Raw genomic sequence first — 22226 nt, 5'->3', positions numbered from 1 at the left:
TACTTTTGCTCCTTTACATGATTTGCAAACAACATTTAGTGTAACTATAAAAAAAAAGTCCAATGTCGTATGTTAATCAATAAAATATTGTAATCCTTGGTAAATTGCTGCAACATATGATATGCGCCATGCCGTTCTTAGAAAATCTCAACAGGATATTGTTGTGAAAAAATCCCTGAACCCAGGAATGCCTTAAGAGGATTATGATTGGAGTCCTAAGACACATGGGAATAAACTCCATGTTGTACAATTATGTTGTAATAATCTTAAGGTAATGTATAACTAGAGAATAAAATAACCACATTTGAGTCAGAGGGTGGATAAAAGAGGGAATGTTTATTATAAAGGCATTAATTATAATGGCTTAGTAAATTAGTAAATGGGAGAAGTAGGAGTGTAATCTGGAGATCCAGGGTCAGAATCGGTGGGAGAAGATGCCAAGGTGGGAGAGAGGGGACGAACATAGGCATGAGAGACGGGAGTCTCATGGGGTTTTCACTGAGCACAGCCATCAGTTTGAGTACTCTGGTCCACGAGGGTAACCAGAGGGGTTTGAGAGGAGGAAGTGCGAGTAGGAGGACGTCTCACAATATGGGACAGCAAATAAGGATGCTCGGGAAGCTCAGGAGAACTGAGCTGTTCCAGAAATGTAGTGAGTTCATAGGTGATATGAAGCAGTTGGAAGTGGCGATAGCCGGCCAGGATATCAGCAGGCACAGGCCTTGGATAGGGGGAAGGGCGAGGAATCCGGCTGGTGCGATGAATTGGCTGACACTGATGCGCAGGATCTAGGGGAGGGAAAAGGGGGAATAAATTAGTAAAGATAGAGGAACTGAAGCTTGACATATGTAAACAAGCCCAGGCTGGTGAGAAAAGGCAGGCTGAGATCATAACAATAGCTTAGCAATAGTAGCGGTATAAGATAATGAATAGGTAAGAGCTTTTTAACATAATAACTTGTGACATAAATCGTACATATAGAGTGACATAATCAGTAAAAATCCTATACAGCCGTAGACATAGAGTGACTTATAATCAGTAAGTATCATATACAGCCGTAGACATAGAGTGACTTATAATCAGTAAGAATCATATACAGACATAGATAGCAAAAGAGAAACTTACTCATTGTAGCTAAATGAAGGATTAATCCTCAGGACGTCGGTCATAAAGGATTTAGAGGCAAATGTGACTTTGACCAGGACGTAAAGGCCTTTTGAACACATTTGTGATAACACAGGTGGAATGTGTTGTGAAGAAGGCCCCGGTGTTTAGTCTTGGGTCATGAAAAATAAGGGGAGGAAAATCCATAAATGGGCATATGGGTGAAAGGTGCTGGGAAAATAAGGGGAAATTGGTGAAAACATAGCGGGCGAAGTCGTAAACAAGGGGATGTGAGGAAGGTCACCAGGTGGGACGCCTATGTCCCGAGAGTTTTTGCTTTTTGGTTGATTTTTGCATGACATGCTCTTTTTGGGGTTTTCATTTGTTACTTTCAACTTGGCAATTTCTCTTATAAGATTGTTGGCTGATTGACCACAATAAAGACGTTTGCTCATTCTCATCCAGGTCTGAGGAGTTTTCCCAGTGTTGTTTTGTAGTAATTATAGAGTTATCAGTTAAGTCTAACTAAAACAGTCTTTAGTAACCAAAAAGTCTAAGAGAGGAGGACACCCTGCGATGTGTCGACTTGGAGACGGCTCTGAGTTACGACAATATCAAGAGAATTGAACAGGGACGTTTGAGTGAAGCTTGAAATATTTCAGATCATTTCTTTGATTGGTTAAACAATTCAGATTTTGAAAAAACAGGACAGTGTAATACTCCCATTTATTGAAGCTGGATCGTTTTCTGTAATTTGCTAGTTTTTGTGTGGTTGAATAAATAGTCATACTTAGTCAAATGTTCAGAATTCCCAGCTCTTGCATTTTGCTAGTGTTTACTGTTAACGCTAATGTTACCACAGCTAGCGTTACGCATTGGGAAACAAGGGATTTGATGATAGTTCTGAGATGAATTGGACTTGATAACAACATCGTCTGAGAGAAAAGAGCTGTTAGTTCCTCCAAGAGTACTCGCTGAACCATTAGTACTGAAATATACACACATGCTCTCACGACTCAACTCCAGATAGACTGATTTAGTTTTTCTTTCAGAGACTCGGGCAGATACTCAGTCATTCAGACAGAGCCATGTGTTTGTGGGATGAAAGGATTCAGGTTCCGAATGCAGACTGAAAATATTTGAGAGAGAGAGAGAGAGAGAATGAGAGAGAGAGAGAATCTGTTCGTGCATCAAATTCAGAACTCATTTAATATCATGGGCTGTATTCAGATTGGAACCTTGGCCCAAAAGTGTCCTATTAATTTGGAGAGAAAAGTTACTCGTATTCAGAATTGAGTTATGCCTGTTGATATGATTCAATGCATATGATTCATTTTGTCAGCTGACAAAATTCAGAATGTTTTAAAGTGTGTCTGAAGTTGCCAGATTTATCTTGAGTGTTGGAGACAGGGTGGGTTTTCAGTAGCAGCTTGAGCATTGCTGCCTTTAAACACCTAAAAAAAATGCACACTGGTACAAATGTAGCTTTTACGCAAGTAGTAGATTTCTACTTTTCTTTTTTTCTCTCCTTTTTGTTCATGTAATATGACGTATTATAACCTAAATAAGAGGTTTGAAAATTGAGTGGATCAGGATCACAGCTGTAATTCTTTTTTTCCCCTAAATATTAATGTAACATATTGTTGTTATTTGAAACTACATGAAACTACAAAAAAAACAAAATCTTATTACGTATTACGGCTTACGTATGCAATTCTTTGAACTATGTGAATACAGCTTGAGGTACAAGACAAGCATTAAATCCTCAGTTGGTGTGTTTAATACTGTGTATATATATATGGTACTGATCTCCTCTGTTTCAGGCTCTTGATGTGTGGGCCATGGGAGTGACACTGTACTGCTTTGTATTTGGGAAGGTAAGAAAAGGGTTCAGGGTAGAAAAAGATTTGATTTCTGGCCAGAATGTTCTTGATTTCATCTTGGATTTATTTCTAAGGTTATGCATAATCGCTTCTCCCTTTATTTTCTCTCCCCAGTGTCCTTTTATCGACGAGTACATCCTGGCGCTGCATAACAAAATCAGGAGCAAGCATGTGGAGTTCCCCGAGACGTGAGTTCCTCTTTCTGATCTCAGCCTGTTTATAATCCATCAGAGAGACGCAGAGAGAAGGAGCGATGGCTGATCCATGAATTCTAAACTGCTCCATGTTTGTGCATTCAGAGCGAACAAGGCCTCGTTAAGGCTGCAGGAATATTAATCTTGGCTGTGGAGGGAGGGAGACAGAGATGTGTGAATGAATAACAAAAGCTTTTATTCGTGGGAAAATGTCTCTCTTGTCAGCACAGGCAGAGAACTAAAGAGAACAGCTGAGAGACTTTGCCGCAAGCCTCAGTGTCTCCATTCGTTTTTTTCTTTTACATCAAGCTTTTTTGAGGTCTTTTAGGCGTCAGACAGAGAATGTGGTGAATATGCGGGTGTTTCTTTTTCTTTCTTTTTTTCATGAGACAGGGCTATCAGGAAGATTGGCAGCACTTGAGTGTGTGATTGGACAGGTTGTCATCAGCTAATGAAAGCACTTTCTTGAGAGCTTCTTACACCTACACACACACACACACACACACACATATATATACACACACACACACACACTCCCTTGCTTTATGCTAATAGAAGGCACATAAGTCTGAGAGTCTCCATTTCAAACCATTAAGACATTCTCTATGTGCACATTACATACATTTTCTTTACATACATATAAAAGCCTAGGCCTCTTTGTCTCACACCAACATTTTTAACCATTTTTACCTGAAAAGTGACTTATCAGACATTTTCAATCAGTAAAAATGTATTAATTTATCGTCGGAAGTCCGATATAAAATGAGTCAGATCTCATGTCTGGATAAACATACACAGAATTCTAGTGTTTGAAGAAAACACCTTCAAATATTACTTGCTTATAAACAAGCACCTAAGGCATCTCAGAGAGAAGACATGGGTTTGATATCAGCATTTACTATGAAGAAATGCTCTGGTGACTAACATGGGACTTAGAAAGATAAGGATCATTAATGAACCCGTCTAATGCGAGTCCTCTTACGGATGCTTGCTTATTTCCTTCAGGCCAGCTATCAGTGAAGACCTGAAGAATCTGATCCTGAAAATGCTGGACAAGAGCCCTGAGAACAGGATTACCATTCCTCAGATTAAGGTGAGATAATGAGGGAACAAAATGGCAGATTATATGAGTTTTGCTTTTGGTAGGTAAGTCAATTCAGTTGGGTTTATTCAGAAAGATCTTGAGTAAGTTCTTCAAAATACTCCAGAATCCTGGACTATATATACCTTGTCTGCATTTGCCTTGTAAGTGGTAACTTGCCAGTTGTAATAACATCATTTCCACCTCACCGCGCATGCTGGACATGTGAAGTGGAGAAAAATATGAATACTTTCTTGAAAGCATGTCTTGTTTGCTTTTTTAAGGCATGTAAAGCTCATAATAAGCAACTTTAAGTGCACTTGTACAGTTACAGACTTGAATGTCTACTCGTACTGTACTTGTCTGTGATAGTGAACTCCAAACATTTATGTAACTTTTGGACTGAAATACAGAACAGAAAAAAAACAGAAGACATGAGAGAGTAGGGCTAGCAGCAAGCTAACCAGCAGACACTAATGACTAGCATTAGCAATAAGCCAGCTGGCTGACATTATTCAGAACTATACTGTAGTTGATTATCTTTTCAAAACAGGGATTAGTTTAGTCAGCGTTATAGATTTAACCAAGTACTGGGTCTGTATATGAACAAATCTAAAGCCAAATTCTGCTATAAACTTAGGACAAAGTAGAAAAGTGCAGTTTACGTCTGACGAGTTGAAAGTCTTTACATTTTATACATTGCAGATTCGCCTCGAACACGGCAATACTTTGTGCATTCAGCATCCCAAATGTAAAGCTTATACTTAAACATTACACTAGAACAAAGTGTCCGGTCTAATCTAGAATGTTCCGGTGTGATGCAGGATTTCGTTCCAACCAAGAAGAAGCCAGACCCGTGTCTGTTGAAAGCCAAGAAAGCCACTGATTAAAATGTGAGTAATTAGGTGTGGATCCTGCTTTTTAATTGGAATAAAAATGTACCTGAACCCCGGTCTAGTGTAATGTTCAAGCTTTTATAGCTCCACGTTTGAGGTATTGAATGCATGGAGTATTGCTGTGTTCAAGCTCTATAAGAACACATCTTAGATCATCTTCATAACAAGTTTTCCTTTGTGTCATGTTTGTGTGAGTGTGTGTTGACAGTGATGTTGCCCATATGTGAAATGTTCTATTAAAGCAGGACTCACTGGAGTAACCCTGGAGAACATCTAGAACATCTACTTGTCCTCTCTATTTTTAAAATCTTTTAGTACTGCAGAACCATTTGGAATAATGGTGATTGAACACCCCTTCAGCTTGCAATTTCAACTTGGAGTACATTTTTTCACAGTGACTTCAAATCACTTTTTTTTTCTATTTCTCGCACTTTTTCTACTCTAATTTAATTTGCCTTTTTACTTCGCATTTAAACATTCAACAACAGTCTTGGTGACCTTCTGTACCATAGACGTTGTTGTGCTCTGGCTTCTCCCTGTTTCTGGTCACCAAAATGGATCATCCAGTCTGCATACAGTGATCCCTCATTTATCACGGTTAATGGGGACCGGAACCCCTCGCGATAGGTGAAAATCCACGAAGTAGGATTGGCCCTAAGTATGACCTTTTCACTGATGGTCATCATCTTCCTCTTCCTCTTGGGCTCACTATAGGAATCTTTTGCAGGGGCACGGTGCTTAGGAGGCATTGTAAGGGCTTAAAGAAAAGTTAATTTTGAACACAATACGTGAGACACAGTTGACAGCGTGAACGAGAGTGGCGAGATACAACAAGGGAAGGAGCTGAGAGAGGATGCGATGATGCACAGCCAATCAGCTCAGATCTCGTGCTGGGAAAGAATCATTTGCCTTGTCTGAGTGCCCGTGGGTATGTACAATGCCTCTGGGAGAGTTTCTCTCTTTGTCTGGCATCCTGGGAAACCGTTTTTATTTTTATTTTTCGATGAATATTTTTTAAAAATCAGCGATGTGAAGTGGCGAGGGATTACTGTATATGATTTTGGCACAGGTTTTATGCTGGATACCTGGTCCTGATGCAACCCTCCCATTTTATCCGGGATTGAGAGTTAACCCGTCAGTGGCAGGATCGATTCTCTACACAGGAATCAAACCCAAACCATGGAAGTGAGAGCATGGGATCCTGCCGCTGGACCCCAATGGACACTAATTACCCTAGACATGAATTATCCATTTTTACTGCACTGTGTGCTGTTTGGTTTGGTTTGTCTAGCTAACTTGTCCACCGAGGAGATCCCAGTATTGGTGTGTATTGTATATTGTGTTTGTGTGTCTATAGCTGGACCCATGGATCACACAGGATGGCACTGACCCATTGCCTTTAGAAGAAGAACACTGCACTGTGGTGGAGGTCACAGAAGAAGAGATTCAGAACTCGGTCAAGTTTATTCCCAGTCTGTCTGCTGTGGTGAGTGATGCTGTAAATGTCCTAAAAAAATTATTGTATGTTAAATACACGTGATATGAATTAATAGTTTAATCTTAGATCACAGAATCTTAATCACACATTATCTCAGGGGTACAGTGGCTAGGTCATGCACATGATTAAGTATCATGCACAAACTATAAAAATATAAGATAAATATATACTAAACACACAGGAAATGGGATATTTTATAAGTAGAAGCCATGTTAAATGAAACCAGTGATTAATGTGGTTACGGCATAAAAGGAATATAATGAATTCCATGACCAGCGATGTGCAAAATGTTTTCACACATAATCTATAAAAATATATACCGTGGTAGAAGAGATGAGAGGAAGATATCAACAGCTTAAAAGGACGGGTCACTGCAGCTGTGTACATGGCCGACGTGTACGAGTTCGAAAAGACGAATGAGAAAGATGTCTATTTTTTTTCTTCCTTAAATACAACACTATTTGTCACTATAAGATGTCACTATAGGTGATTCTCAGTGCCTCTACAGGTTAGGAAAGAGGAAATAGATCTCAGTTTAGCACAGAGAACATGCTACAGTATTGTAGGGTTTGAACTGTAGCCATGTAGTCTGGACTGTACACTGTAAAGCAAACACGTTGTTCTTATTCATTTAGAAAGTCTTTTTTTTGTCATTTATCATCATTTTTGATGAGCAGTAAGGTCAACATTTTCAAAATGAAATACTAAGCTTCTTTAGTCATCTGTCTTTGTCGTGCTCTCTTTATCGATCTTTGTGTTGGGAATAGATCCTGGTGAAGGCCATGCTGCGGAAGCGCTCTTTCGGGAACCCATTCGAATGTCCCAGCAGGAGGGAAGAAAGGTCCATGTCTGCCCCAGGCAGCCTGCTCATGTGAGTTTACAACAGAAACATACTTCTGCACTCTCTTTCGCTGCTAACCTCGACAGCCAGTCAAGTTAGTAACAAGCCGCTATTCGAGTGAGCTATCACAATCAACCTGCAGCATCCAGTTTGTTTTTCTTTTTCTTTTTACTGTTAAGCATGGAATAAGGTGAAAAATACGGTGTGGTGTGTCAATTATACTGTCAAACAGCACACATACTGTAACAGAGTGTTTGTCGGGGAACGTTAGAGGTGGCGGATGCAGGTGAAGACTTTTATTGAAGACAAACTGAAACAGCACAATGAGCAAATGACTGAGCAAGAGATGTATTTAGAACTTAAACAGGAAAACACAAAATAAGGGCACATTGAGACATGTGACAATGTCATGCAGGGGCTGATGGGTAATGTCAAGCAAAAACCATGACTTCATTTACAACTGGCTTGTTTGGTCTGGTTTAGTTGACACCCAAAGCCAATGCAAGTTCTGAGCATTACATTATCGATATAAGAGTAAACTGACAGAAAACTGATGTGAATAGGTTTGGATCCCAGTTTTGCAGCATGTTATGTTAAATTGTTTTATTATTGTTATACTCTAAAACGGTACTTTAACAAGCCCTGATTTTTTTAATTTTTTTTTTAACCTGGACCCACAGTAGTGATGGCTAAACAATCATCTTTCTGTCAGATGCATGAGCAATGTTACTACGAAGTCTCGTTGAACAGTTAATAAGTTCAGGTCAATGCAGAGAGTTCAGAAATGACTCTGACGCTCATACGCTCCTGTTTACACATTTTCACTCAGATGACCTACAATGATCAAAATAAGAGAAGGTACAGCTGAAGTTTGTTTTTCTTGACTTTCTCTGGAGCATAACTTTAAGACTAGGAATAATATGTTTTTTTTAACGTATATCTGTAACAGACTGTTCTGTTCTTTAACCAAGGTCTTTAACCAAGGTCAGTCATTTCAACTGTTCTGCTTTTCCTCTCATTTTCAAACCCCTTCTCTCTCCTAGGAAGATGTGAAGCACCTCACTTCACCATTTAAAGAGGTATACAGGAGGGCCACACTAATAACCACCCATTACCTTAACCTCAAACTGCTTACATGCGTTTCCATAGTAGCATTCATGACATTTACTTCCCTCTATTCTTCTTTAGCATTTCATGTTGAAACTGCGGAGTGCTCTCAGAGTTCATTTTCCCCTCATGGTGCCCTGCAGAGGCAATCCTGACTCATGGTGTGTCAATTATTTATGGCACTTTTTTTTTCGGGCTATTTTTCTAGCCAAGATTTTATTTTAACAAGGTATGGAAGAAGCAGGGCTGGATGTCTGGTGAGAAAAAAACGAATACATGTCATGACCTCTATATTCTCAGTCTTCCTTATTAAGATCACATCTCACCCAAACTCGCTTTTGTATTTCTTTCTCAGACACTGTCTGAATCTGTATGCAAAACGACATGTCTATATCCTGGCATATACCTGACACTAGTATTTACTACACCATGATATTCCTTGTAGTAGTATGTACAGTTTAGTCACAGGTGTAGATTTGGTTTGAACATTGGGCTGGGGTTAAAGTGTGATGAGGCATTTTATAATTTACTTCTGTGTATCTGACTTGCTATCTATCTATCTATCTATCTATACATCAAATCATCCATTTATCTGTCTAATCTATTTCTATATCTAAAGCATATCATTTAAAAATGTTCAGTTAATGGCGCTCCAAAGTGTGTGAAAGTGTAGGGAGGAGAGTCGTCTTCACGTCACCTCGGAATGTTCAGATAACGACAACAGAGTGATCTAAAATAAACATTCTGTTAACAGAATGTATGTGCTGGGATACGATGTCCAGTGTGAACAATCTTGTCCAGTGTGAACAATCTTGTTTAGAATATTTGTTTAGTTTATTTAGAATAAAAATGTAGCTACTTAACTCCGAGAGACAAATAGCAGCAATAAGCACTGTGTTGCGAGGCAATAGTTTTTAAGGCGTTACAAACTTGTGCATCTTTTAGTATTTTTAATCCGATTTATTATGACACTCACATTTGTTATTGAGTATTGAGCAGATGCGCTTATCCAGAGCGACTTGCATTTTATCTCATTTCTGTCAGGACCACTTGTCAAATGAGAGTTGATTAGATGATAGCATACAGTTAGTGATGGCGGTATGGTTCTGTTCGGGGCAGGAATCCGCGCGCCCGTCTGTGCACATGCAACTAGAAAATAGAACGCTTTAACCACATCCCACAATCGGGTCATGTTACTATAACGGGCCTTTAGAGGAGGAAGGTGTAGATTTATTATGCTGATTTTTATTCAAAAGCACACAATCCAAAAACTGTTCTCCAAAAATATAGTCAACAAAACGAGCAGAGTTTCAAAAGCACTCAGCAAGGTAAACAGACCTAAAGGCAATGATCAGAAATTGTGGTCAGAAAACCGACAGGGTTCAGGTAACGATAGAGCAGTCAACGTAGCAAACAAATCTGAAAACACAATCCAACAAGAGAAAATTTCATACACATAGAAACTCACACAGAGTAAAACAATAAACAACTTGGTATGGAGAATCATCCATTGACGATTGGTCAGTATTCAGAAGAGTTGGACTGCAGTTACAAAATAAATAACTTATACATATGCTTCAGTTGGTCATGGTGTAAATATTGGGCTGGTTGCAGTTGCTAGTTGGAGACTAGCAGGAAATTACACCCATGAATATAGTACACAGATATCGCGGTCATAATTTGGTGTAAAACTCTATATTGTCATGTGGCTACAACTGTGTAAGCAGTTCTACAAGAATGAACTCAGACTGCTTCAGCTGTGTGCAGAGGTCTTTCCAGCAGAAAAGGTCTTTAAGGCAGTAAAATGTTTTACCCTTAATTGAAATGACTAGCGTAAATAGCTGTATTCTGTTGTCTCTCTTAATCTGTCACCGCTAACTAAGGATTACAGATCATTCGAGGGAAAATGTTCATTTTAACATTGTGTTTATCTGAGTCATTTATCAGACGAACAGTCAAATGAACAAATAAACAAAGCTGTCACTGTTGCTAATGCTTGCTGGTTAGCATGAGATAAGAAACTTGCTAAGGTTAGCTATATTCTTTCAGTCTTTACATGTTCAGGTGCAGTTGCTGCTGTTTTCCAGCCGTTTTTATTTACAAAAAAATAGTGAAATAGTGATATACTGTGATACTGATTGTTTTATGGGATGTCATGTACATCATAGAACATTCAGGTATCTTTAGCGTATTTGATGTACAGTAGATATTCAAATTGTTGGCATACTGCATCCTACTGCATTAGTTCATGGTTTAATAGAAATGTGTGGCATTTTCATCAAGGTGCTTCTTGCTGGTGCTTTTTCCGTCTCTCTCTTTATCTCTCTCTCTTTCTCTCTCTCTCTCTCTCTCTCTCTCTCTCTCTATCTCTCTCTCTCTCTCTCTTTCTTTGTCTCTCTCTCTTTGTCACTCTCTCTTTCTTTGTCTCTCTCTCTCTCTGTCTCTGTCTCTCTCGCTCTCTCTTTGTCACTCTCTCTTTCTTTGTCTGTCTCTCTGTCTCTCGCACTCTGTCTCTCTGTCTCTCTCTCTCTCTCTCTTGCTCTCTCTTTGTCACTCTCTCTCTCTGTCTCTCTCTCTCTTGCTCTCTCTTTGTCACTCTCTCTTTCTTTGTCTGTCTCTCTCTCGCTCTCTCTCTTTGTCACTCTCTCTTTCTTTGTCTCTCTTTCTTTCTCTCTCTCTCTCTGTCTCTCTCTCTCTCTTTGTCACTCTCTCTTTCTTTGTCTCTCTCTCTCTCTCTCGCTCTCTCTCTTTGTCACTCTCTTTGTCTCTCTTTCTTTGTCTCTCTCTCTGTCTCTCTGTCTCTCTCTCTCTCTCTTTGTCACTCTCTCTTTCTTTGTCTCCCTCTCTCTCTCGCTCTCTCTTTGTCACTCTCTCTTTCTTTGTCTCTCTCTCTCTGTCTCTCTCTCTCTCTCGCTCTCTTTGTCACTCTCTCTTTCTTTGTCTGTCTCTCTCTCTCTTTCGCTCTCTCTCTTTGTCTCTCTCTCTTTCTTTGTCTTGCTCACTCTCTCTCTCTCTCTCTCTCTCTCTCTCTCTCTCTCTCTCTTTTGTTCTCTCTTTCTCACTCTGTCCCCCTCCACTCCCGTGTCTCTTATCAGCAGATTGACAGTAAGCAGTAAATTCTGCTCTCCTTAGCTGCATGTAGCTCATCAGAACATTTTTGCCCAAGGACAGCAGGTAGACGTGACATGGTGTGATTTTCCTCTACCGTCAGTCAGCCTGTGCTGCCTTGATGATGCTCTGCACCTTTCTCTTCCAGCCACTTTCTAATATATTATCTGTAACTGTCAAGGATTTTTTTTTATTATGATGTGGAATTGTGGGTGGTACAGCAGGTAGTGTTACTGCTTTATAGCTCCAGAGTCCTGGGTTTTATTCTAAGCACGTTGCCTGTGTGTCTTAGTGAGCGTTGCATATTCTTCTTGTCTGAGAGTGTCAATGTCTTTTCATGTCGTCCTATTGTCCAAAAAAACATGCCTTAGGTGGATTGGTGAGCTTGCATTTGAGAATAATTCAGCATCACTTTGTCTTAGTAATGACAGTTACAGTTACATGTCCTGCACAGTGGCCAGAAAGCTCTTGAGCCACTACACGATGCTGGTGGAGGAAAACATTTCCTGACATGCTCCTCTAAAACACCCCAAACTGGCTCAGAGATTTTTATTCTGGTGACTGATGACAGGCCATGGGACATCCTTAATCTCACTTTCATGTACATCACTCCACTCTGTCACCAGTCTTGCTGTGTGTATTGGTGCATTATATCCATCCTGATCCATGGCGCCACCTTCAGGTAACAATGTTGGAACTTTGTGGTGCACACGGTACTCCAAAACGGTTCAGAAGTCCTTGGCAGTGATGCACCGATCTATCACAAGCAGTAGGCCTAGGATAAGCCATGATATTGCAGCTTAAACCTTGTACCTTAGCTAGGTTATTAATGACAACATGCTCATGTTAACCAGCAGTTAAGTAGTAAGTATTAGCAACTGTGACAGTTTTGTTGTTCACTAATCTGACAGTCTGATAAATTAGATAAATAAACATCATTTTAAAATAAAATATTTTTCCTCAAATGATCTGTAATTCGTAGCTAGAGATAATGAAGATATAGAGTATATACAATGATCTGTAATGTGTATGCTAGGGATAATGAAGTTATAGCATTCGGAAGTGTGTGAGACCATTTATTTAAATAAAATAAAATTAAATAAATAAATAATTTTGTTTCACCATATTGACAAAACTAAGAAATATGTGGGAAGAGAAATAAGTGGGAGAAATATATTATTATTATTATTATTATTATTATTATTATTATTATTATTATTATTATTATTATTATTTGTATAAGATTCCACACAGCCATATTGCTGGGCAAATTAAACCAATTGAATACAAAGTCATCCATAACAACACTAATGGCCTGGTACTTAGTTTATTATCCAGTTGTCCATATATTAGTGGGAGGTTATCAAGGAAAAGGAAAGACACAACAGCTCACCCTGGTGGAGAAAACATCCCGACACTACTGTCCACTTAATTCACTGTCCACTTAATTCACTTTCTATGACCAGATTTGCTTCTCATTAATAATTCTGAGTCATTAGTATCATTAAACTCTTCCCGTGTTGCTCTCATTAACCTTCAACACACACGTCTATATGTTCCCACTTTCAGATTTGCAGTAGACCTCTGATGTCAAATAATATACATAGCATTTGTTAATAAAATTAACTGATTTATATTCCCATCATCCACTCGCTGTCCTCAAATTATATCTGAGGTTTTACATGTTTTTTACTATCTACTGTATCCGTATTTATTATCTACTGTAGGTCAGAAGTCTGAAAATGAACAGAGCTCAAAGAAACTTCTGGAGATATTTTGTTTATCGGTGTCTCTTTTTTTTATTCGTTCTTTAGCAAGGAAACTGAATACAATTTTGGAATAAGACTTCAGTCTTTTTTTTTTACATAGGTATAAGGGTAAAGTTCTTATGTAGAAACGATTTGTAGGTCCCCCTGGTTTTATGCAAAAAAGACAAATATTGTCATCAGGTCCTGCTTCATTCTCATGATGTGGAAAATTTCAAGCAAATGGCTAGTCTTTCGGTGCGATTTAAAAATGCAGGGACTGTTTTTGACTTTTTATTTTATATATAAAGGTGAAAATGTTGGCTGTAGCTGTTAGCTAGCACTGCATTAGCACATATCTGTGATTATGTTTTACTCTTTTTATTACAGAGGCCAAAAACTGGAATTTGCACCCGTTTTGTTGTCAATGTTCAGTACTGAATGTCTCTGTCATGTCACACTACACAGTAATGATTAACGGCTCATACGAAAGGAGACACTCAGAGTTTTAAGAATTTGCTTTTCTTTTGCTTTTTATTTAGCCTAAGACCAATATATTCAAAGAAAAGTTCATAGAAACAGCTTTTTTTCCCCACAGATGGTTCTATTTTTAAAGTACAGTAAATGCTGATATCAAACCCTGTTCTGTAAGATGCCCCAAGTGCTTGTTCATAAACCTCCTAAAATGTGAAGGCGTTCTCTTAAACCACTAATAAATATTCTGTGTAAGTTTATCCCAACAGAGGGAATAACACATGACTCACACTGAAATCCAACAGAGTCCTGACTCACACACAGTATATCAGACTTGCGGCGATTAAAATAATTCATTTGTTTAAACTGACTGATGAGTTGATTGAACATCACTGAGAGATTTTTTTCCCCCAATCTCTTTTGACATAAATGTCACATTCTGATAAGCGTAAAGCTATAAGCTATGATGCTCTTTTACTTCGAGGTGAAAGTTCAATTCCTGCCATCCTTTTCTACCCCACTGAGAATCTTTGACTTCTGACCTTCACTCTTTGCTTCACTCTGTCTTTTTCCGCTGCAGGGACTCGTGGCCATTTCGTCCCTCACTTAAACTCCACCCTTCTTTAAGGTAAAGGTTTGTTGTTAGCTGATGTTGCTGTGTTACAGTAGCTGTGGGTTTTGATGCTTGGATGTCCTTTATGTCCATCCTGTCCACTGTGTGACATTCTTTCCCCCAGTTTAACCATGTGTTCATTGCTCTCTGGTGGAAACAAACCCAAACAAACTCCAGCACATGATTGTTTGTTTGTTTTTTTCATCTATTCACTTACAGAATATGTTATGTCTGATTGTGGATGTTATTGTCTGGCTCAGATATCTTTGTCTGTTCTCATGACTTCATCGTTTCATCACCCAAACTTTTGTTTAAACACAGAGATAGATGTAAAGCTGTCTGACTAAAAAGAAACGACGTTTATTTCTTTTACTTTGAGGTTGTTTTCACACCTGAGAATTTCACACCTGAGAGTTAAGGCCACGTACGAGTTCAGTAGGTGTTTTTGGTGCCTCAGAGCTACTGTTGAAACTGGGAGTAATCCATACAGTATGTGGAAATGATCTTCTCTCGGTATGATGCACTAAGTAGCATGATCGGGTTCAATCATTGTCATATTACAGCCTTTTTATTTGATGGTGGTTAAAGGGTCATTCTGGTCAGTGGAGTAGAAGACGCGATCAATATATAAATTTATATATACGGTATTAAAGCACACACTTTCTCGGCACTGGAACACAGTTACTGTAAACAGCTCACCTTGTGCATGTCTAAAAAAATTTCTTATATTATAACAGCTCCCTGTTGGGAGGAAATCCTGCACAGTTCCTCACCATTCCTCAAAAAGATCCCATTCTTCAAAAATAAAAATAAAAGCAATCACTGGAACCCAGTGATTACTGCTTTGGGACCTTGCTTACGCTAGAGAGAAATAGATACGCACACTTCAGAAAGAACGACTTCCACAAACCTGAGATCATCAGCTCCTCCGCCAAACAAACCCAGAATCGGGTCTCAAGTGTGAAAACATCCTGTGGTTGTTCAGAAGTGTAATTATTACAATCAAAGCTAAATGTATTATCCCAGTCTGTGTTTGTGTGTTTCAGAAAAGGTAGCAGCGGTGAAGCTGGGCGAGAAGTGGAGCTTGAGGACCTGCGTGAAGATGAGCCGGCCTCCTCTGACGATCGCTCATAAGCGTATGTGTTTATCAGCCGTAAATCCCGCCCTTTACGCATTCCTACTATATGGACAGATGTAAATCTCTCTTCAACGTCACATCAACATCACCTTCAGAGAAGCTAAATGAGCACCAACACCACCATATATTTATTCCCAACTGCATTCGAATTCTTTAATGAAGTGTCTTATTCCAAAGCCTTTTGACGATGGTGGTTTGGCCAGATCCTGCTTTGTGATTAACACATCGATCCTAGCATTTTGTCTGAGTATTGCTCCTCCTCTTGCCACACCCACTGTGCAAAGCCACTCCCCCTGCCACCTTCAGTGTGGCACAGAGAATTTGACGGAACATTTAACGAACATCCAGTTTTGTTTTATAGCTAAGCTTTAAAGACAATTCACAAAATTCTTTATTTCTTTTTTCCCTTATGCTCTACGCACACATTCCTGCCCATTTTTCACAAATCGAGATTGAAATCTTAAATGGTAAAAAAAAATTTTTTTTTTGATGGTATGATCGAAGGACAAACATTACGGATGGACAGCCAGAGGGATCGAAACTCTAAGGACATTTTCTTAGACGTGAAAGAAGGGACGAGAAGCATTTTGTACATGTGTAATGTAATATTGATGTTGTCCTGCCTTGTTATGCTTTGCATACTGCTGGAATATTTGTTGTACACAGGGCCGGTTTTGGACTGCTTGCCATTTTGGCACACACACACACACACACACACACACACACACATACACACAGATTAAAGATTGTGTTTTTTATTCAAGTGGTCAAAACTCAGCCACTATGAGAGGGCTATGATATTCTCACACAAGCACACATTTCAGAATAGGGCTAACATGCAGGCGTTAGAGGGCTCCACACACACACACACACACACACACACACACACACACACACACACACACACACACAGAGCTACAAATCACTAGCACAATGGATGATGGTGAATGTTGCAAATCCTCCATTTAGTATCACAGAATCCATATCATGTGTCACAAAGTGAGAGGCTTTTTCTCTCTCTGTCCCCCCCTCTCTCTCGCTCTTGCTCCTTCTCTTTCTCTCTCTCTCTCTCTCTCTCACACACACACACACACACACACACACACACACACACACACACACACACACACACTGTTGCTGAGTCTGAATATGGTGATTAACATCCAGCCCAGCACATCGCCTGTTATTCAAAATTAACGCATTCTCTTTGTCCTGGATTACATTTGTACAACAAATGAAATCATTTTTCACAGGAACAGCAGGCTGCTGATAATCAACCATTTTTAATTGGCCGCCATTTAAATTGGATTCCATGCAGTTAAGAAGCAATAATTCCTTTTTTTCCTGATCAAATGAATATTGCAGTGATGTCCCTTGATGGTGCCAGTCATAACAACTGATAATTAAACAGTGTGCATGTTTTCTCAACATGATTTGTTTTATTATAAACTGTTAGACTTCTGCATAATTAAAAGCAGGCTATTCATCCCAGGAAATATAATGTGGAGAGCGGGTTGTCAAGCTTTCGGCAGACAGGGGCCGCTTCCAGAGTAATCACAGTGACGTCTGACCCGAAATATTAAACACATCAGATCAAGGTGTAGCCACATATTTATTTGCTGTTTAATTGTCACTATTAATAACAGCACTTTTCATTATATTGTTATGAGTTTGAACGTCACCTGATGAAGATGGCACGTAAGAGTGATTCAGGACCAATCTCAGAGCAACTCTAAACAAGGAAAATAGAGAGGAGGCGGGACTTAACACGTTATTAGGTATGACACAGTCTTTTGAAGACTGTGATTGGTTGTCCAATAAAAACAAAATAGAAGCGTTTTTAAAATCTGGTCTGTTATAAACCCTTACTTTGTCTCTATGTTAAGATATTTGAGGTTACATCGTGTAAGGATTGCATTCGTGATCGATCGTATTAGAGATGCGTTAACTTCTGTATAAATTTTATCTTTACTAGGATCTGCTTTTTAAATTTAAGGGAATTTGCTTAGAATTTTTTCACTTCAGCAAGTCTTTGCACTAAGAAATTTTACGGATACAGGCCACTTTAAATCACTTTGATTCACTACATGACCCATGTTTGATTGCACAATGATAGCAATGCAGCAGGGCTTTAGTCCTCTGTCCAGCACTTCTTATCTGTCCAGCTCTTTCACCTCCTACTCATCTGTTCCATTACTTCATCTTTAATGCCCTAATGCTAATCCTGGCGTTAGCGACATCGTTCTTGTCATCTCATGAATCGCCAACTAGCTCAGCCACTAGCTACATGCATTCAGGAATTTAAAACTGATGATTACTGTCACCTCTACTTACTGGATTTCTCAGTAATGTGACACTGAACACTGCTGCAGAATGCTGAGTGAGAGACTAAACACTTTCTCTCTTGCTTCGGGGAGCTAACAGTAAAACCTGCCGGCTCTATAATAATCCATGATCACTTATGCTTGAGATCGTTTACATTTTGTCTCTTACTGTATTGTAGCTACAGTACATCTCCCTGCTGACAAACATATGGCACCAACCAACAGCACCAACATCACTAAGCAGACTGCATGTATAAACATATACACTGGGGTTCGAGGAGTTTTTCTTTAAGCTTCAAGTGTTTGAGACTAGGGTTCGAATAATACATTAAGAAAAAGTTACTTGGAGTTACATTTAAAGCTACAGAGCTTATGAAGGTTTTCTCTGAGTCCTGCCCTGTCTTAGGCAAATATTATTTTTAACCCTGGGCTTCGGTTTGCCAGGTTTTTCTTGAACAGAATCACTGCAGAAGGATTTTAATCAATAAGCCGATGAATGATTGAGAAGATGAACACCACTGAAATGAATATCTAATAGTCTAGTCTACTAGAAGTGTAGTGCAGCATCGCTAGTCCTCGTCATAACACTAAATCACTGCAAATTTGCTTTATCTATTAATATGGGCTCATTAATTGGCAGGTGCATAAACGATAGCCAAGACAATGTCTGTAACTTCTTACTGTAACGCCACATCAATGCCTTGAGGTTTCTGGACTCCATTTGTCGGTTGTTAGATAGAGAAGAAAGCCTGCATATTATCCCTAGTTACAATATATTTGTTTATGATTTGTTATGGCCACCATTGATGTGTTATATACATTTGTGACAGTAACAATCTTTTGTATTGTTCTCACTGGATATTTGTTGGAGAGGTGTGAGTTTCCATGTTTCCTTGGCTCTCTGGATGACATCGATTCTTGTGTTTGGTGTTCCTTAAAAGATGGTGTTTTCCTGTTGTTACCCATTATCCTGACACCCTACTTTCTCTCTCTTTCTCTTTCTGTCACTCAGACACTTTTAATTGTGTGTGTGTGTGTGTGGCAGCTAAAGCAGGTACGCATACACTCCAGTGGTTTTTGGATGCACCATATGGAAATGTACAGAAGTCACTTTAAAATCTCCTACCAGAACACAGCATGTGGGTTCCAAAAACGTAATGCACGTGTCCCCTTCTTGTTAATGTTTACTATGCACTCATATGTTGTTTGTACGTTGTGTATGTACGTGGCATACGGCATGTCCGTGACCTCAGTATAACATTTAAAATCAGCTCTACTATCAGGTGCAGTATACTAATAACCGTGATATGACTCAAGTATCTTAACATGGTATGACTCAAGGATAATAATGAAAAAAAGAAATCCCTTTAACACATAATGACAAGCTAATGTGTGTGTCCTGCTCTGATGTTTATTATTCTTATATGGATGCTTTATAGTGGAAGAAAATGAACAGTGATCTGTTATGTAGTCATAGGTTACATTTGTGCAGTGCCTCAGTTACATATCTCTCACACACACACACACACACACACACACACACACACACACACACACACACACGTCACAGTAGTTGTGACATCATGAACTGTACATTCTTAGCTTATGAGTTCAGAGGAGAATAAATGTGCGTAGTGCATGGTGTCTCCATAAGTTGCACTGGGAAACACTACATTATTACAAAACATACTTTGGGATGCTTTACATTGTTTTTACAATTTTTTTATTTTAATTTTTTTGCTAGTAAAATAAGATTCAGCACCTGGTCACTTTTTATGTTAGCTAGACTAAGGCTGCATTCCAATACTGAATTTGACACACCCTGACTGACTTCCCCTTATCCTTGTCCCTGCTTTGTCCTTGTAAATGTTAGTCCACTTTTAAGATCATGTTCCCCAGAAAGACAAAGAAGACAATTAAACTAGAGGTAAATTAAAATATTAGATGACAAGTTGGAGGGATTGATTCAATTGCCAGGTCCCGGCTGCAGCACTAAGCCCTGTTATTCGGTCATCCCCCATATTTCCACTTAGGTGACATTGTCAAGAGATAATCGATTGACAGATTAAAAGTATAACAGCAACCTTTTGAAGAGGACTTTGTATGAATTGTGGTCGCTCTCCTCACTCAAACTCTTGACACATTAAGCAATACCATTTAAATTTTTTTCTTTGTGTTCGGTTCATAATCATTCCCAGTTCACACAAATTTAAATTGTACATTGTTTTGATTTAGCATATCAGCTGATTGCATGCAGTAGCTTCATGTAAAACAGAGTGTAGGCAGTTATTAGCTAACTGAATAAATTAGGTTTAATCAGGCTTTTGTTTGTTGCAGATAAGCTTGCACTTTAATGCTACTTAGTGAGAATTTAAATTAGTAATGAAAGTCAATTTGGGATTCTAACTCTAAATTGAGTTTGAATATGTTTTTGTTTGTTGTTAATTTTAATGTTGCTGTTTTCTTACTCTGTACAGTTCCATTGTTTTTTAGAGTGGTGATTCAGTGGTCTTTACAAATTGGGTTTGGGGACTTCTCTGGAGTCTGCCTTGAATGAGAGAGCAGAGAGGATACTGAGCAAATGTCTGTAACCTAAAAAATGTCGGATTGTATGTTTACCTCACAACTCCAGTTTTGGGGGTTTGAATCTTGCCTCTGTGTGGAGTTTGCATGTTGTCCCTGTTTCCTCCGGTTGAAAGTGATGCACTATAGGCTGATTGGTTTCTCTAAATTGTCCATTATGTGTGTGTGGTTGTTCCCTATGATAGACTGGCATCCTGTGCAGGGTTGACCCTGCCTTGTGCCCCAAATCTCCTGGGATTCTTCGTGACCCAGTAGAATTCATGGTGTGGAGAATGGATTCATGGATAAACAGATACACTTCACTGCCAAACATGTCTTATAATCTTCTGAGCCTTCTTGTTACCTAATAGCTAGGATATCTTTATTCCAATACTCTCAAAACCAATAGCATGCTACTCAGAACGTCAGCTAATTAACGTATCACTTGTTTAGCCTCGCTCTTGATAGCTCAGTCGATAAGAATAAATATAATTCACCATCATCGTGCTTTCTAATAAGGGCTACGTTTTTCCATATTAAATTCTACCCATGATGTATTCTTTAGCAGACGAGGGTGTGTTGAACACGGTACTGAAATGCAGCACAGGTCTTTTGGATCCAAAGCATTTATGGTTGTAGATATCTTTCTATTCTTCAGTGTGTGCAAGACAAAGTTTCAGAGAGATTTATCTCTAAATACTAAGAACTGCAATTTCTCATATATAATTGTCTAATTTCTCTTTGCTTGTGTGACTGTTGTTGTCGGTTGTTACATGGCTGTCTGTATTCCTGTGCATTAACCTGAATGTACTTATTAAAATTGTCACAAAAAAAGCATGGCACAAAAAAATATTGAATGCAGCTTATTACTATGTACATATGTACCAAAAATATACAAAGAGGCTATTTTTTGCATGCTTTTTGTACATTTAGACAAATTCAAGGACAATAAAGAGCTGAAAACCAATGTGATTTTGTGTAAATCTACAAATTGATGTTTACTGTTTTGTGCAAAAAAAGATCCACATAATGATTTAACAAAAAATAAAATCATTGATCAGAAATTATACATTAAATCAAATTAATGAATATTTATCATATTACTACAAATGATATCTAGCTGGAATAATTATAGGTCTAATGGAACATTAGGAAAATGAAACTCTAGGATAATTAAATAGATCAACATTAATTTGCATTTTTGGGTGCAGCATCACATAATTACACCTGATTTTGGTTCAGCAGGACGACACTGGGTAAAGATTTAGCATCAGTTTTCCCACAAACCTCCTGATACTGTTTTGTGAACCATTGGGTGATGATGAACTCAGTGAGAGAACAGAAAGCAGGCACCTCGTCTGTTACAAAAAAAAGCTGATCGAGCCAAACATCTTGGACATTGAGCTGCTCCTTGTGGTTTTTATTTCCTCCTCTGTGAAGAAAGTAAGCTTGGTGAGGTTGCAAATGCACTATTGTGTTCCACAGGGAATCAAACCTAATTTCCTAAACAACTGGGAATGGTTTTTGGTTCCGATCACTGCATTTGACTTGGCTACTTATGTAGCCAGCTAGATAACAGTGTAATAAAACGTGCTAATAACATCTTTTATAGTCAAAGTAAACTGGGAAGATTGAAAACTCTCAGGTGTATCCATGGA

General features: G+C 38.8%; 1 protein-coding gene across 5 annotated transcripts in view; it reads left to right on the top strand.

Annotated features, from left to right (window-relative positions):
* Window positions 1-21535, top strand: part of camkk1a (calcium/calmodulin-dependent protein kinase kinase 1, alpha a) — a 103687-nt gene extending 82152 nt beyond the window's left edge. For 4 of the 5 annotated variants that reach the window (XM_047809200.1, XM_047809201.1, XM_027137817.2 and 1 more), the window contains exons 12-18: window positions 2928-2981; window positions 3102-3175; window positions 4187-4274; window positions 6516-6644; window positions 7424-7527; window positions 14512-14559; window positions 15591-21535. In XM_047809200.1, coding sequence (XP_047665156.1) covers window positions 2928-2981; window positions 3102-3175; window positions 4187-4274; window positions 6516-6644; window positions 7424-7527; window positions 14512-14559; window positions 15591-15678 — 585 coding nt within the window. In that variant the 3' untranslated portion in view covers window positions 15679-21535. The remainder of the gene's footprint in view (window positions 1-2927; window positions 2982-3101; window positions 3176-4186; window positions 4275-6515; window positions 6645-7423; window positions 7528-14511; window positions 14560-15590) is intronic. The other variant, XM_047809203.1, reaches the window with a different exon arrangement.
* The last annotated feature ends 691 nt before the right edge of the window (window positions 21536-22226 follow it).

This window comes from Tachysurus fulvidraco, chromosome 26, assembly GCF_022655615.1.
Source record: "Tachysurus fulvidraco isolate hzauxx_2018 chromosome 26, HZAU_PFXX_2.0, whole genome shotgun sequence".
Classification (NCBI taxonomy): Eukaryota; Metazoa; Chordata; class Actinopteri; order Siluriformes; family Bagridae; genus Tachysurus; species Tachysurus fulvidraco.
The sequence above is the reverse complement of the archived record's forward strand: the minus strand, read 5'-3'. Positions and strand labels throughout refer to the sequence as shown.